Raw genomic sequence first — 18,561 nt, 5'->3', positions numbered from 1 at the left:
AATTGGTTTTTGCGGTCAGGAAGCAAAGATTACTGCTTTTATTTGGTGCTGGGCTACAGATTTCATTAGGAAGAACTGACTAAAAAGACTCATTGATTTTTTGTCCTCTTTGGCAGTTTTATTATAAATAATGTGGAAAAAGAAATGCTTTTTGCTATTGTTCTTTTGTGGATAGATTGACAGGTTATAATTTGTTCACAGAACTACACTTGCATGTGGGAAAACCAGGAGATAACATATCCTTTTGCCTTTAACTGTCTGACTTCAGAAATTATGAAATAGCAAGTGGTTTTACTTAAGACTATTTGTGTTCACAGAGCTAATAGACCTGCAGCCTCTGCTATTTTGTTAGCTGGAAGAAAAGAACCTTGGGCAATGGTGTGAAGAAGATGCATGACCTTTCATTATGTTTTTAAGTTTTTCCTTACAAATAAGTTAGACTAATAGCTTTTAAATGTCTTTTTTTTTTTTTTTTTTTTAAGAATCCAATTCATTTTCTCTGATATTGCACGTATTTTGTAATTGGGAATGTATACTGCATTTAGATTTTTTGAATTATTTTTCTCATTGCATTTGGCTCATGTTTTGATGTCAAAACACAGTGTAGGTAAGTGAGAGTTACACCTGGAGTTGTAGAGAAACTCTTGTAGCTGCAGTATCAGATTTTGAATCCTCCTTATGCTACCACATGTCTCATAAGTAATGAACAAAACTCCACATCCCCTGTCCACCTTTCTGCTCCCTGAAATGAGTGAATGAGTGGGTACTAAGTCAGTGTTATAATGGGGGGTTTCTGGCTCAGTCTGTAACACAGAGCAGTATTTTTTTTTTTTTTTTTTCTTAATCTGTTCTTACTCTTAGGCTTGTCCAGTGTGGAAGGTTCTGCCAGTAGTTTAAACTCCATCTGGCATACCTCTTGGAGTCAGGGCAGCATTCGAGACCATCTCTCTGCCGGGGTTGGTAGCAGGGAAAGGAGAGACACGCAGGACAAACTTAACAAAGCAGCAAACAAATTATCATTTAAAAATATGTAAAAATTAAGCAAAGCAACCTCTCTGCTTAGGCATCGTGCTCTAAATGGGCTGGAAGATGTCAAACTCATATTTTGGAATAATTTCTTTTGGCTGTTATTCACAGAAAGAATTCACCATTTCCGGGGGGGGGTGTGTGGGGTGGGGATTGACTTAAACCAATTTTTGTTGTTTTGGCTGTTGGCAATGACTGAAAACGATTTCTTTTTCTATCTGTAGGGTCTATGTCCTTCCAGATTCTTAAGTACGTACCTAAATGTAAATGCACAAACATTATTTCTCAGTGCAGAGAAATTGCTCAAGTGGTTCAAGTTAGACACATAGTTAAAATTTTTGTGAAGCTGGTTATGCTGAAAAACTTTATATGTTATAAATTATAACATATATAATATATATAATCTTTAAAATAAGAATTTTCTCCTCCAGAAAGTATACCCAGATATCCTGAAAATATTATTAAACAGCACAGTACACATTAAAAATCTTATTTGGTAATTGCAAAGTTAAACTACGTCTAAAGTTGTGTACTGTGATCTCCTTGAAAATACATTAAGTTTTAATATTGCTGCATTATTTTGAATCCTTGTTTAAACAATGGTGGGAGGGAAGAAGAAGAAAATGATATACAGTGAAAGTATAAAATAAATAAACAGAGAGTGAAAAAATATAGTATCTCTGCAAAGTCATATACTCCATCCAAAATCAACTTCATGCAGGTTGTTCAATATAAAAGGAATTGATTAAAAAATGACAATATATTCTTTGATATGAGCAGCTGTTGGTGAGATAATTTGCTTTCTTGCTTCTAATAAGTTCATGAATTTTATTAGGAAAATCTGCCTCATGTCTTGAATCAGAAGAAGGTCAAAGGAGATAGCATATTGCATGCATGATGCAAGGAGTACAGTAATGCAAAACATCTGGGTGGAGTGGACAACAGTTCAAACTGATGTTCAGTCTATTGAAAAAGCAACCTTCTCTTTTTATTTATTTTCCCACAGAAAAAAAAAATGACATTGATAGATTTCTCCTTGAAGAAGCATCTTTTTTTGATTGACTCAAATAAGTTTGCAAACCTGAATGATCTGTATGAAAAATCTTATATTTATGACAAAGCAGTTTTAGAGGTCCTGTAGTTGATTTTAACCAGAACTGCTATCTGCACACCAGTAACCCTGTGTCAGTTTCCATAGGTGAAAAATTGGTGTTTATTGATAAACTCTTAAAAAATATGTGCTTTTCTTATACCAGTGTATACATTTGGTATTTATCAATTCACTTATTAATATAAGCAAATAAAATACACTTAATGTTTTTTTTCCGGTTTGCTTCATAAATGTGTAGCTATTTTATCAAGTAATTAGTAGATAATGAGTCATGAACAACAAGTAACTGCATCTCAGGCATAAATACGTGAACTTTTGAGACTTCCAAACATTTCTTGGAAATTAGGAAGCTACGTAAGTTGTTGTGAGTAAGTGTAAACAGTTTCCCAGCAGTGATGAAATAAAGTTACCTTTTTTCCACAGATTTTAAAATCTATTCTCATGCTTTCATTTTTGTCTAGCTTTGTTAGAAGGTATTATGTTTTCATATTCTTTCAAATGGTAGTAGTCATTTAAAATGTGGTAATTGGGTTCTGAATAAGTACTTGATGTTGGCTGCAAAACAAATTCAATTGCATTAAGGAAACTTATCCTATGGTTAGAAGGGAGAATGTGAGAGTATGCTATCTCCTTTCCATTTTGCCATAAAAAAGAGCTATTAAGGCAAACTGGTGGATTCTTTGGTAGAAATTTAACAATTACCAACTACCACTCAGGAGGACAGTGCTAACTTACTTGTGTGCACTCTTCACTCCCTAGTTGTGAAGTAAAACTGTGGTTTAAATGATTCTCACACAAGCAGAGAGGGAAAAAATTGTAAGAATTTGTTGATTCTTGACTATGTGAATGCCATCTTGAATCACATAGGCATTGAAAAGAGCAATAAATATCCACTTTAGGTTGTAGAACCCCAAAACACAAAAATCTCTTGTGTAAAAGCTGTGCTTTGCTTAGTGGGATTTCAAGAACTTTACTCTGTCTTGCTCAACTGAATGTTTTAACCTACAAAAAAAGAGTATATAAGTAGCTAAGTCATCTTTGTAAAACCACAAAAAAGATTTAACATACAGTAGGGAAAAGAATCCATTCCTTTTTCTGCTGGCAAAGAACACCAGAACTTCTAAACATAGCAACGTCATATTTTCTTACCCTCACAATTTTCTTTTCACTTTCACTTCTCATTCAAGAAAGCTGAAATATCAGCTCTTTTTTTCTTCATTTCCCTACTCTGTAAATCTACCCTTTCTTCTAGAAATCCTGTGTAGCCATCATCTGGCAAGCCTGTCTACTTCAGAGTAAATCAAATAGGTCTCCTGCAAAGGCGACATTTTCAAAGTTCAGTGTGTGAAACTAAACAAATATTTGTGTGACCCTAACTTACATATGTGGAATTCATATCTACAAATATCAAAGCCGTACCTAATTAGACATGGGTGCGTGAAAAGAACTGATTTGTGCACATACACTGCGTATGCTTGAGTATAAATTGTCATTGTACAAATATGTGACTGAGTTGATTCTTTCTAAATTTTTTCACTTATTTTCTTCCTCTTCTTTGCTCATACTATTAGTTCCTGCAAGCCCTGATTTAGGCAGAGGCTGCACCATCATCTAGAGCATCTTCATCCCTATATGCCAGGCAGTAAAATTCAATCTCAGAACTTACTTTTTCCCCTTATCTGTAAGATATTCCTGCCTTACATTGAGTAAAGTTTCCTGATCTCTTTTATTAACTCACAGCTATAGTAAAGAGCCTTTAGCCTTTCGTGTAAAATACTGTAACTGCTTTGATTTCTGCATGTTAGGGGAATAGACTTCTTTGCTGTATTGGAAGTTGAGCAATATTTTCTTTTGCAAGAAGGTATATGTGTAGTTTTGTCTGTCTGTTAAGCAGTTAGTCGTCATATACACAGTCTGTTTAATGCATTCTTCATATGCCTGGTTTAATTTAAAGGGTCATATTTAGCTCTTTACTTGTATCCATATAAGGCTTTTGACTGTCTGTCACAGCAATTAACAGCACTGATTTAAGACATTCACATCTTTCACCTGTCTGTTCCTGTTGCTTTTCTGAAGATTACCGACCTGGAAGAACTGGCAAAAGGGAAGGTGTTTCAACTTTGAGCTTTTCCTGAGTAGATCCTGTTTTCTGAGCACAAACCACCTTTTTCAGGAGTTTAAAATCCAATACCAGGCTTCACAGTGTCATAGTTGTTGACACACATTTCTTCTTCAGATAGGATGAAAATCTGGGGTGGAAGGAACGGACAAGGCATAAGGCAGTGAGATTTTTTTAAACATCACAATTTGGTTCACTGGAAAGACCTTTCATTGTGTCTCTTGTGAATCTAGGATAGCTACTCCCTTACTCTTTCCATCATTCAGAGGCTTCAACACTCTGCCTTTTTATGTTCAACATTCCCATAGAAGCACTCTTGTGTGTGAAGGAGTTTCAGATGTATATCTTTGAAGTGTTTTCCAAAGATCAACATCATTATAGTATTAAGTTTATGATCTTATGGTTTACTGTTCTCACCTTTCCCCATAATAAATTTCTCTCAGTATAATTTAAATGTAACACAGCAGCTCTTGTGGCATTGAAAAACAGTACTTTCTGATGGTGTGTTTGTTCCTGTTGCTTAAGCATGCTGTCACTCCAGTGAGGATTCCTTTTTGCAATTTGTAATTATGTGCTGAAAATAAACTAAAGTGGTATTTCACTCCCTTTATACATTTGAGTTGTATGCTACAGTAAGCTTTGAAGAAAACCCACAGGTTTGCAGTACCACTCATTCATGACATCATGAAATAAACTTTTATATTCCCTGATCGGTACTTAGCTGTCTGATGGGTACTTGTGTGATATGAGGACTTCTAGGGATAATTATATAAACAATGAATATGAAGAATACTGCTACTCTTCTCATTTCATCTGACTTTAAGTTAGATGTTCTGTAGCTTTATAATGTGTTACCTTACATCATTCAAAGCTCTGTTGTATGCTAAACAGCTATCTAAAGCCTTTGACGTTTCTGCTTGTTTCTCAGTGTAGCATTTAGTTTTTGTTGGGAACATTCAAACTGCATTAAAGTAACATTTGTTTGTATTCTGACTGAATGATTCCTTAACATTTTTTTTCTTTTTTAAGGTAAAAAAATCATATCAGAGCCTACAACTGTTAAGCTGATTACATCCCTGAAAACTGACAGTGTGAAATCGTCATCTGCTAAAGTTACCCTTAAACCTCCTGTTTTTGAGACTTCAACTACTGAAGTGGCTATCACCAAAACAGAGGTCCCTGCTTTGGAGGAAACAACTCTAGAGACTGAAGAAGATACAGAAATGACTACTGATGTGGCTGAGGAAAAAAGGGAAATGGAGGTGCTTATGGAGAACATTAAGTTAACCACCCTTCTACCTCAGACTGTCACAGATGGCGAAATAAGCACTTACGATACACTCGGAAGGACTGAATATGATGTTTCACCTAGGTTAACAGAGAGCACATCTGCAGCTTTGGAACTGGAGCACACTTACTCTGAAGCAGAATTGCCCGAGGAACAAGGTAGGTCTGAAAGCATTGAGGACGCTTTCTTGACCTCTATAATTTTTCAGGATAGCACAGCTGTAGCTAAGATTTCCACTGGTTCATGGGAAGATACTGAAACAGGAGATACACAAAAACATGATGCTGATAATCAGACTGAACAAATAGAAGTGGGTCCTATGATGACAGCTACAGATAGCTTGTTATCAACTTCTCGGAGAGAGTTTCCCAGGACAGGGACTTCAGTTTCACTAACAAAAGATAATATGTATCTTGGTGCACACTCAACAAAAGAACCCACAAAAAAGTCAATGGAGGCGAAATCTGACAAGAAACTTACAACTGTTGTAATCCCTAAAGCTTTGTTCACTGATCATTATGATCTTACTACAGAGGGGGAGGGCAGAGAGAGCATGTACACTGTTATGCCTGATAGAGTTTCTGGCATGGCTACTGGTAGTGTCCCAGAATCAGATGTGCCTGCTGCGTCAGAGACACTCATAGATGAGCATGCAGTAACCACTGGACAATTTTCTACAGCAGATGAGTCAACTCCATTTGTTAAATTTAGTTCTACAATGGTGTTTGATAATGAGGCATCAGCTGAAGGAAGCAGAGAGGATGTGCAGCCTACAGTATCATCTGGAATACCTGTATCCTTTTCTGTATCAACTGTTAATCAAACAGGATCTGAGGCGGTCACTCTCTCAGCAATTACTGTTTCCCTGCAAAACTTGGAGGAAGGCACCACATCTGTTATCCACTCATCTCAGCAAACAGAAGGATCAGCCATTTTAGAGGAGCAAGAAAAAACAAAGCAGCCAGAAATGAGAACAATGGATGTTAAGATCCCTCATGCCATAACCGTCATTCCTACTTGTGTTACAGCAGAATCTGAGGGATGTTCTGCAAGTGAGAAGTTCACACAGGCTCCTCCAGCTTCTGGCATGTGGCTGCCAACAGATAAACATCAGGGGTATATGACAAAAGAATCATCTCATACTAAGAGAATACATGAGTTAGATACAGAAGATGGTATCTCTGGAATGGAGCCTACATCATCTCCAGGGCAAATTACAGAATATACAAAGCATTCAGGAGCTCCAGTTTCAGCAGTTACAGATGAAACTGAGACAAGCAAGGAGCCAGCGGAAACAAAAAGCGATGAAGAGGCTGTATCAGCTGATTTTGATCACAGAAAAGATACTACAGGTGTCTCCCACACAAGCAGCTCTTTGGATTTGGAAATGGTCACAGTATCCAGAATATCAGTGGATGAAACTGGTGCAACAATAAAGTCTTTTAGCTCCTCAGGTGTTACTGTATTACCAACTGCTATGCCCACAATCATGGAGATAACTGAACATGAAGGAGATGAAACATCAGGGTATGTTTTGAAAACGTCCATTCCTACCCCAGGAGTTGAACAAAGAGAGGCTACTGACACATTGGTAGCAACGCCTGCTGAAGAAGTCTCTACTGAAATGGGGATCTCAAAATATACAGTGACAGAGGAAGGCCAGGCAAGTATTGCGACATCAACTGAGGAAGAGTCAGTGGCAACAGTTCAAGACAGAAAAGGAACACCATCAGCTGGCTTTGGAGGGACAAAGGAATCCATTATATTTACAGATGTAACAAAAGTAGATGCTACCGTTCCACAGAAAGAACGTGATGCTTCCCTAGTTCCAGTTACTGTAGTGAGTGAGGTCACTAGAGAGATGCCAGTTACTGATCAGACTCCTTTTGATGGTGTCTTTCATACAGAAGCAATAGAAACAACTGCAAAAGATAGCGAGGTGTTCCCAGAGGAACTGTCCACGAAAGATCAAGATAAGGAACTAGATACCGCCACAGAGTCTACCTTATCTGTGACATCTGTCCAAATGCATGAACAAAAGACAGCACCAGGATCTGAATCATCTCAAACAGCTATTCAGGAAAAACAGGATGAGACAGGTTCAGCTTATGATGAGACATATCCAGCAACCGAAGTATTAGAGCCTGCAGTGAAGCTCACAGATTATGGAAGAGTTCTGGGACCTGATGAAACTAGCACCAGGATCTTGCATCTCACAGCGACTCCAAAAGCTGAAACTGCTACTGATCAAGAAGAGAAGGTCACTGAAGTGATGCCGGTAACAGTGGGTACCCAAGCAAAAACATACGAAAGCACAGGAACCCCCACCAGGGAAGAAGACAGTGATGTAGAGAGCCTGGAATCTGTGTTGCCCCCCCATATGATGCCAACAGGTCGTTCTACTGGGGAAAGCATTACTCATCTGACTTTGGGAGCTTCTCCAAACCAAACTCTGGAAGGTTCAGGAATATCAGAAGAACCTGAAGATATCAAACCAGCTGTATTTTCAGCTAATGCAACAGATAAGGCAGCAATTCTCAGCAATGTAACAACACCTTCCATTAGTGCTGTAGACAAAATTAAGCCTACATCAGCATCCAAACCTGTTGTTACTCAAAAGTCACCACGTATCATTCCCGAGGAAGAAGAAGAGGTAACAAGCAATGACATCATCATCATTGATGAATCCGTTTCTCCCAGTAAAGCCACTGCTGATGATGATCTGACAGGAAAGATGTTAGAACCAGAAATTGATAAGGAATATTTCACAGCATCAACTGCTACTGCAGTTGCACGACCTACTGCACCACCCAAAGTGAAGGAGGCCACAGAGGCTTTACAACCTCAAGAGGTGTCTCCTTCTGCTTCACACCCTGATAGTGGAAATGACATAAGATTGTATGTTATTCAAATCACAGGCAATGACACAGGTAAGATTTTGCCTTTTAGACCTGCAGTCCATCAGAGTGGACAGTTTATCACAACAAACTGGTGTACTTTAGAATGTACTGGGGATGTTTCTTGGATCACTGAAGGATGCAAAGTACAAGTTTTATCTAGACAGCAACTTACTAAATATTGGTAGGTCTATTTCTTTATCCATTAAAAAACTCTCAGAAATGTGCTATGTGTGTGGTTTGGGGTAAGATTAATTTCTATGTAAGAATGAATATGAAACTGTTGTATTTCCTCTTAAAAGTCATGATGGCTAAAGTCCAGTTTTCTTATTTAATGTTGTCAAGCCACTGATTTAACTTGAGCTGTCTGTGAAACAAGCATTTTAATTTCATAGCTTCCATTCCATGCATTACTAGTCCTAAATGAAGCACTAGAGTATTTTAACATTCCATTAGTCTGTAGCAATTAACAATGCCATGTACAGGGTAGTCAGCTAAAAAAAGTTAATTTGCATCTGCAAATTGACATAATTTTTAGTTTTGTTACATTTTTTAGCTGATGGCGCTGTACATGTGTATGTAGCTTCAATTCCATGGGTATCCAGAACAGAAAATCCTGAAGTAGCAAGGAACTCTTGAGTTTTATGATGAATATGTCTTCATAATTCAATAGCTGAAGGCTATGCAATTTTCCATTACAGAAGTGTGTCAACAGACTGTTATTTAGGATGTCTTGGTAAAATATTTTTTAAAATGAAATGTGAAAGAACTGACAAAAAGGATAAAGCTCAAAATACCTATTAGGTTCAATGTTGCATTCTGAATAATTATTTTATAGTTATTTTATAATTAATTTATTTTTTGAAGGAACACAGTAAAAATTCATTTTATGTCTTATCTACCTTAACTATATGCAATGCTTTTGAATGGTTATATAAGAAACTGTTTTCTCATTGGTTCTCAGCTATAACATCTTTGAAGCCATAACATATCTTTGAAGAACTTATTCAACAGAATTCATAATTTATGGAAGACTTTTGGTTGGTTTTGTCAGGTTTGTGTTTGGTAGAGTTTAATTCAAAAATCAAAAGGCAGAAGTAGTTTCCTTGAGATGTGCCATATCATTATTGGACTTTTCATACAGTGGATTTTGTGTCTTTATTCACTTTGTGCTTATTATCCTACTTTATATTTACAAGATGTAAAACTGCACAAGTCATATCAGTGGTAGCTTAACCTTCTATTTCAGAAAATAATAGTTCTGTTATTTTAACATTTAAACACTACTTTTGTTTCTGTGGTATAGTATCATTATTTTCTCTGAAGCTTTAGATGTTGCCGGTGTCTTGGAAGTCTCAATTAAATGAGACAAGTCCGGTAAGTCAGAGCAGAAGGGTAATTTCTGAAGACTAGAGTTAAGCCACATATTAAATACGTTTGTACTTGTGGAAATTTGGTTAATTCGGCTTAATAATTAATAGCAGGACTGTGTAGGAGTAAACTAGTTTTGCCTGTTACATTGTTGAGTTATGCTACAGTTTATTGCGTATGGGGTTGTGCTGGGTAGCTGTGTGTTCCAGGCAGATGGAAAGAAGTAGGATGGTTTGGGAGGCTGTGGAAACTTGGTGTTTTCTTCAGATAGTGCACAAAGTATAAGATCCAGGATTTTTCTGCATATACATCAAGCAGAGTCTTATTTTGTACTTTTTTTTCAGAATGGTGTGGGCATTGTGATTCATTAAATTAGGAATTAGTTCAACCTGGATTATCTAAAGGACAGTAGATCAATGCATAGCTGCTCTCCATAGCAACTCTTGCTTTCACGTGGGTGATCAGGTCCTTAGGACAGACTTTCTTCACAATTGCTTTCCACATCTTCACAAACTTTCAAAGCTGTGCATGCATTTTCCAGGTATATATATGTGCATTCATGTGTGGGTTTTATAAGCAGAGTTAAAGCTATACATCCTTAAAATTCTGCCTTTAGGAATGATTTAGTCTGTCAGCATAGAAAAAAAATTCTTTTTCTCAAAATATGAAATTCTCTATATGGCAGTGTCTCTCTTCTCTTTAAACGTAAAGGGATTTGTCATGTATCTAGTGCAAGGTCAAAAAGGAGTTTTCTTTATTTTTCTGTTTTCAGAATCTGACAGTGGAAATTCCTTCATTTAGCTATCCACAGAGAAAAAGCACTCTGTACCTACTTACCACAAGTTAAGTTAGAGCTGCCAAAGATTTATTCTTTCTGAGGATTCAGATTAGTGTTTTCTTTTCTTTCTTCAAAAGTGAAAGACTACATCTGAAAAAACCTGTCAAGCCCAGTTTCACTACATTGTTCCTCAGTCCATAAAATTTTCTTTGTGCTAAAGAAAATGTACATAGGAGGTGCTGAAGAGGAATGAATTTGGCAAATATTGGTAACATATGCCTTTCACAAGGATGTAGTTCAACTTCTTATTCTATCACTCTTTGTTTGAAAATTGATCTGCAGTCATACAGGAACTACATAAACTGTACCTTTGGCTTTTTGTTCTCAGCTAAATGGGAACAAGAAATACAGTTTTCATCATTACATCCCTCTGATAAAACAAAGGTTTTTCCTCCTTTGCTTTGGCATGTTTTCTAGGTAATACAGCTTAACATTCTTAAATAAAATAATCAGTGAGGGTTATAAGCAAAAGCCTTCATGATTTTCAAGTCAAGAGTCCAAAAGTGCCTCCTAAGAAATGACAACTTGCTTACCAAAGCCCTTCAAATAATAGCTGTTTCAAACAGGAATAATAATGAGATGTTTGCTGTATAAATGGCATTGTGTATAAATAAATATAATATTTTCCTTTTTGTGTATGCACAAGTGTTGGAAATATTTATGAGATTTTTTTCCCTGCATCTTTCTTCACCTCCTTGTTATTCACCTTTTGCCAGAAGCAACAGTTTGATAGTGAAGCAGGGCTCAGTGGAAATATGGTACCATGTTTTGTTTCCTATCAGCCATATCATTTAATTACAGTAAAAACTTGCTATTATACTAACACAGCTGAATATTACTCTCTGCAACTCCATTTACCATCTGTAGCGTAAGCATAATAATATTTAAGTGCTCCATGGAGGTGCTATTAGGCTTTGTTAGTTATGAGCAATATTTTATACTCCTTGTGGAAGAGAAGGGTCATGCCAAAAAAATGGAGTTTTGAGAGATGCAGACGTTTTTAGTAGTTCCCACCAAGCAGGACAGAGCATATCCCTTGCAGTATAGGAGTCCTTTTGTGATCAGTGGGTGTCCTACCTCCCAGTGAAGTGTGGCGAGAGCAGCCCACTGCTGCTCTGGGTCTGATGAGTTCACCTGTGGCCATGCACTGGTAGAGGGAGAAGCAGGAAGGATTTATTGAGCCTTTCTTCTCAGTCACAAACCCTTGCTAAACTGGCACCACCTTCACTGAAGCACTTTGAAGTCTTTGGCTGGAATGTGCTGTTGATGTATGGAATGTGTTATGGATGTATGGAATGTGGGGGATATTATTCTTCATTATTATTGTGGACTCAAGCTGCACTTGAAAGACGTTGAATGTTGACTGGGTTAAATTCAATTAAATATAGTGGCAAGGATCTTAGGCTGTCTGAGACACAAACCCCCCCTTTAATATGAAGTAGTACAATACATAAATGAAAGCTGATATTACATATTTTCAATTTTTAATACAATAAGCCCTTACATTTATTAGACCAGAAAAAGTTTCTCCTAGAGGACTTCTTTTCTTATGCCATCCAAGAGTTAAATAGTTATACTCTTAGCTTTTAAAATGCATGCTTCCATAAAGGAAGTTTCAGTTATTTTTAGATAAAAAAATTTACCCATGGAAACAGAAGTAATTTCAGAGCCTGGTGGAAGGTCAAGCTCATTAGCTTAAATTCTGGAAAAAAATGCACTCTAGTGCTGAACACACCACTGAATGGATTAAGCTGCTTATTTGTATAAGAATACAGCAGTTTTTATTGAGAAAATGTACAAACAATCCATATACTTCCATGTGAGCAAGTGTGAGGCAGGTGCACAAATTAATGAAGGATATAAGGCATGGTTTTTCTGACAGCCTATGGCACATGGGCAGATCTAGGGCAGGTGTTCCAGTTAATGAGGAAAATATATTTGTGCATTGGGAAACATCCCTTTTTATGCTACAAAAAGGACCATGCGCATGTTTCATAATGGAAGGAGCTTGGGACTTCGTTCACTTGAGTGGAACAACGGGCTATTCCCTTGGGATCGTGATCGTGTTGTGAAAGTGAGAAAGCAAAATAGCCCTGCGCTGTGATGTATTATCACATTAGCAGCTTTCTATTCATTAGATAGGACAGAGGAGTTTGTCTTTCACTGCAAAGATCCACAACTTGCCACCTCACGCCCTTTTATGTTCTCAGAGCTCCTATGTATTGTAGAGGTGAAGGCTGATGCTGTTGCTGGAAGGTAATGGATTAGCAGCTGAAAAAAAACCAAACCTGAAGGAACTTTTCAGCTCATAAAGCTTTTATGAGCTGAAAAATGCTTGTGGGGGTGTTGTTTAACAGTGGTTGAGGGGATGCTGGAAACATAACTCCTGTCTGTATCAGGAGTAATTTGCACACCTGCATTTTTTGGAGTCGTTTAAAAGTCTTTACTTAGTGAATATGTTTCAAAGTGCTTATTGGACCATGGGACTCACACCAGCTCTGTCTGGTTTCTTGTCCCCTCCAGCTTTGAACAGAATGAAATTGCAGGAACTTGTGCTTTGTCAATGTGGAATTTTATGGAAAGAGGTTGCAAACCTTTGTGTTTCAACATGTAATTCTCTGACATGCATATTTCTGTCTTAGCAGTGTAAGAGGGCATGTGAAATTTGAATGAAATGCAGAATTGAAATGAGTCATAGTCATAAACCTTAACAAAGAAGGCAGAACAGAGTCTTTTCAGGTCTGTCTTAGGCCTTGTCTTAAAATTCATTTAATCCTGTTGTCTTCACAGCTCCTCCTGGAGGGCTGTCCCATATCGTCGTGGCTCTCTTTAAGTCTGATTCTAATATCTAGCCTGAATTGCTTCTTGGCCAGTTTATACCCATGTTTATTCTTGCCAGCATTGTCTTTAGCTTGAATAGGTCCTTTTTCTTCCTGACACTTATCCTTTGATACTTTTATTTCTCTGTTCAGTTATAGAGAATAACCATGTCCCCTTTCAGCCTTCATTTTGCTAACTGCTGAGGGGAATGTGTGCGTGGGAGAGTGGAAGTGTGCTGGGAGCATGCTGGGAGGAAAGACACTGGCTCTGTTCTGGAGGCTGTGGATGTCAGGATGGTGGTATCACCAGACCAGATGATGGTGTGGAGGGACAGGAGCAGCATGCCTCGCAACACTATTTCCAGGCAGCACCTCACTTGCAATAGAGCCAGCTTAAAAGCATGCAGCGTGTAGACTTGTATCTGTCTGCACCTGTACCCACATTGTTCTCTTTTAAGTTATTTTATTTATGCCCACTGGCAAATATCTATCTGGACACTGTTCTTTGTAGTATATGCATATGTGCTACATGCAATTTTTGGTGTACCTTTCAAAAATTACATGTATTAATTATTCTGTTAGAGAGACTTCTGCTGAAGGTGAGGAGACTGTCTTTTATGTCCTAAAGTCACCATTTCTTTTTCTTCGAATGAAAAGTATATGCTAATGAAACCTCTTCTTTATTCATAGGGCCTATTTCAAATCAAAGTTTATTGTAAAGGAAAGATGCTGTCTTGCATTCACTGCATTCTGCTGCTTTATGCAGTGACTGATAACACACCCAAGTGGATGTGTATGACTAGGACCTCCCTGCCTGGGCAAGCTGCTTAGCTTTTTTAGCAAATGCTTAATTCTTGATATCACTGTCATGCATTTAAGAGAAGAAGAGTTCCAAATTTACCTGAACATTGTGGTGAACAAAGTACCATTTAATTTGCAAGTACCTTTCAACTTGTATGCATTTGGACGTGGTATTCTGTGGCCACAGTTTATTGATATTATGCAACTAGACTGTCCTGAATTAATTTCTGGCAGGATGTTGATGCAATAGTAAAAGTGGCCTCACGTGGGCTGAACCAGCTTCCCATCTTATTAAATACAAAATCTCCTATTTGGAGGACTGGGCTTGTCTCCTTATTAACTTAATGTTCCAGCTGACATTCAGACTATGGCAGCTGCTGCTCTTCATCAACCCTGGAGAAAGGCTACATTCCCTGCTGCCCTGAGCGCGCTGCAGCCAATGGACATGGTCTTATTTCACTGTTTGAATTAGTAATGCAGTCCTTCCTGGTAGTGTTTTGTTTTGAGCCCTGGGCTTGTGTGTTCAGATAAGAAAGAAAACCATCTAGTGGTTTTGAAACACATTTCCAAATGAAACCAGTTTGTCAATGTCCAATAGCTACTCAAGTAATTTTCATGCCCTGAATGACCAAACTCTGTTATTCATAAAACCTGGCATAGAGACAGCCAAGTTCTCTTTTTGTCTAGAGTAGCTGAAGTGTTAAATGTTAAGTAACGTGGCCAGATGCTGATATCATCTTCCCCAGTGTAATTACACCATAGTAATTCCAATGAGGTGATTGAGAGCAGAATTGTTGTGGGGATGTGGGGATGGTAGGTATCAGAATGTCTTCATGTTTACAGCTTCTGGTTCATTTTACAGTTAGGTGATTTTTCCTGCAGAACAAATCTGTATCATGTATTTAACCCAAACTGATAGACTTGTTGCTTAATTAAACCAGTGGGAATTTTTTTATATTAGAATACTCATGTTGTACTGGTGATGTGGAGGGCTTTTTAAAATCGGTTGGACACCATCACATATAAATCATATTTAAAATGTAACAGCAATGATGCTCTGCAAGAAAGCAAGCCCTAATAAACAAGTGATTGTAATAAATTCAAGCTTTTTGTACACTGCTCCTTTTTCCAAAACAAAGGAAAAGAAAAAAACCAACCCCATATCCAACAGAGACAAAACTTGTTACTTAGAAAGTTTCACAAGCTAAGACTGTGAATTAATAAGTAGTTTTAGGCCACTGTTGCTGGCTCTTCCTGAAGACTTATTATAGAACAATAATTTCTTTTTTCACATTCCTTTATAGACTTCCATAGATACAAGGAACAGTGCCCTCACATTAAATACTGTTCAGAGGATGCCTACACATTCCCTGCTGTTTTTGCATTGTTTCCAAGGAAACGTCTCAGATCTAGACATAGGGATTACACATTTCTAGCTTTCTTATAGCTCTTTGTTTATTCATGAGAGAAATGAAGGAATTTTATTCATAGGTACAATGTAGTTTTTCATACTTCTGTTGTGAAGGAGAGGAATCCTTTTAGAAGTTTTGTTTACATGTGGAGAAAGTCTTAAGAAATCCTATTGCAGAAAAGATGAGCTGTCTTTTATACGGAAACACAGTATGAATTAATTTTTTTGAGGAAAGTGTTTTTCTGTACCAAAGTTTTCTGAATGATCATCCTTTTTTGCCTCTTTCAGAAAATATTATCTACACCATTTTACTCTACATAAAATGATTCATTGGATACAGTGAAACTCTGAGTGTATACAGGATGTGATCCTGGAAATATAAATAAAGATATTTTTAGAAGTGGATCAAAGACTAAGGATCTTCATAGAAAGTTATTGCCTTAATATACGTCAATTGATAATTAGCCTGATAGTAGCACTTTAAAAATATTTGTTTGCTATTCTTTCATTTTGAGTATGTAGTTTTCAGTTGTCTTTTTTGCAGTTGTCCTTTGCACATTTTAGATTTAATGGTTGAATTAATCCTTGCTAATCTAGCTAGTGGTTTTGAATCTCCCTTTTTCTGGAAGTGTTTAGATGATAAATTTGATCAACAATATACATAATACCTGCTGATGTCTTTCAAGATACTTGTGAATTATTTCCTGGCACAAGTCAGGATGTGTTCAGAGTGTCTGCTGCATATTTTGTGACACCTTTGGGAACATGTGAAATTATTTATCTTTTTCTCTGGAGTAATTTACATTTCTTTTAAAAGCTGCTCAGTGAATTGTATTAGGATGTGTTTGACCAGTCCTGCATTACTATTTGCTTAAATGATGAGAATTCAATATAAAAAATTGTATAGAAATTTCTCTTCATTAATGATTAGAGCTGAGATCCCTGAGGAGGAGAAATGCAGTTAGAATTTTGCTGCTGATCAGGAGCTACCTTATCTTCCAGTGGTCCATGCCTGCTTTGGTATGACGTCTGATGCACTTCATTACTTTTTTGTTACCCAGAATTAGCTTCAAGAGTGCATAAGAAACATTAATTTTTAACTTTTTTAACCATAATCTTGGATTTTTCATGTAGTACTTCATCAAGTAAGAGTTCCATAGTTTCCATGGGAAGTTTTTGGCATTAGCAAAATAATTTCCATGTATTTGATGTAACCTTTTTTGCCAAAATAACAGCAAAGAATATGCATATGTGTACAAAGAGTAGCATCGGGATTTTTTATAAGGTTTTATTGTGGGATTTTGTCTAAACTTTTTTTTTGCCTTTCTTGGAAGTGGTGAGTGAAGTGATTCTTGGGTTACTCATGTATCTACTACTCAGGCTTGTAGTGAGTTTCCAGTGACACGTTCAGTTAAATATTAAATATTACAAACGAAATTATTGAGTCCTTTGGAAATGCTGGTGCACTTGGTCCAACTGACAGGCAAGGACAAAGACCATAGGATATATCCTCTGGTGAAACCAGACAGTGATAATGGGGTTGTAATGGTGAGTGAACCTGGAAAAAGCTTTTCAGTGGTTACAGTGTCTTTTGCCTTAGTGCAGGTACTCCTTTTCAATGCTTGAAGAAACCAAAGTTAGTGTAATTTCCCACAGAATTTATTGGACTAATCATCTGAACAACTAAATTTGGTCGATTTCGTGCTATCAGGGGGAACGGTACTGATGTCAAACACATCACAGTTTGGAGATTACTAAATTGCGATAGATAACAAAGACACTGATGCTTTTTTTTTTTGCTGTTTGTGGCTGTTGGATGTAGGAGTGCAACGTTGCCAGGTGAGAAACACAGCTGAGCATTGCAGTGCACGTAATAGATAGCGGTTTAGCACAGTATTGAGTTACCAGGATTACCAGATGACCTAACAGGGAATAAGCTAGTTGTATACTCTACCCTACGTGACATAGGAACACTGTGAAAATCAGTTAAACGGAAGTATTTCTATGTCTCCGAAATGTTACTCAAGCATTTATTTGGTCTTATCTAAACTGAATTATTTGGCTTCTTGGGCTATATGCTTCTTTTTCAGCTTCTTCTGCCCACATTCAGAGCCTGTCAGGTGGGAACTAATTCTGAGTCAGTAGCCATGTAACCATGTTAGTATAGGATGGAGTTTGTGCTAATAGGTTTATAGTCAAAAGTCTGTCCCCCTCTGCCATTTTTTTAGTCCTGCACCAAGCTTACCACAGCTAACTTTTCCTCTCAAGTACTGTCCAACAAAAATGTCTTTTTCAAAAAACAAGTGTTTCTAAAAACAAATTAATATTTTTCCAAAACAAATGTTCCTTTTTTTTCCAAGCAAAAAATACTTAGGTGGAAAAAGTTCTGCTTTTAAAAGAAAAATGAAGCCATTTCCCATTTTTATATATGCATGTGATTATATGGCTAAAAACAAGCTCATGTTCTCTATGCATTATATGTTCTTTTCCCAGCTCTGAGCAAGGAAATGGTTAAATATTTACAGGTATACCACAGCTTGCTCTCAGTAAAGTCTTCTCCAGTTATAAACTTCCACAATGTTGCTGCATCAGGCTTCCTTTTCTGCTCTGCTCTTTTTTCTATTTCATCTGCTGTTTATATGTCTCTGCAGAGTTCAGGAAAGTGTGAGGATCAAAGGCACTCCAAAAGTTGATCCAGGTAGAAATTACGTATCAAAATATTGCTTAGTACTTATTTTTTGAAAGGCTTTCAAGCACACGGCGTTGCACTCCTTTTCTTAAAATTATGTCTGAAAGAGGGAGTCACATTTGTGTCACTCTGTCTGCAGCAGCAGGGTTTTTACAGCGTTATGTTGATTTAACTGAGAATCTGGTTTATTC

At 37.2% G+C, this 18,561-nt stretch overlaps 1 protein-coding gene across 4 annotated transcripts in view; it reads left to right on the top strand.

Moving 5' to 3' along the window:
* VCAN (versican) overlaps window positions 1-18,561 on the top strand; it is a 108,714-nt gene that overhangs the window by 46,666 nt on the left and 43,487 nt on the right. For 3 of the 4 annotated variants that reach the window (XM_049794532.1, XM_049794530.1, XM_049794531.1), the window contains one exon: window positions 5,286-8,474. In XM_049794532.1, coding sequence (XP_049650489.1) covers window positions 5,286-8,474 — 3,189 coding nt within the window. The remainder of the gene's footprint in view (window positions 1-5,285; window positions 8,475-18,561) is intronic. The other variant, XM_049794533.1, reaches the window with a different exon arrangement.

The sequence above is a fragment of the Accipiter gentilis genome, chromosome Z (assembly GCF_929443795.1).
Source record: "Accipiter gentilis chromosome Z, bAccGen1.1, whole genome shotgun sequence".
Classification (NCBI taxonomy): domain Eukaryota; kingdom Metazoa; phylum Chordata; class Aves; order Accipitriformes; family Accipitridae; genus Astur; species Astur gentilis.
The sequence above is the reverse complement of the archived record's forward strand: the minus strand, read 5'-3'. Positions and strand labels throughout refer to the sequence as shown.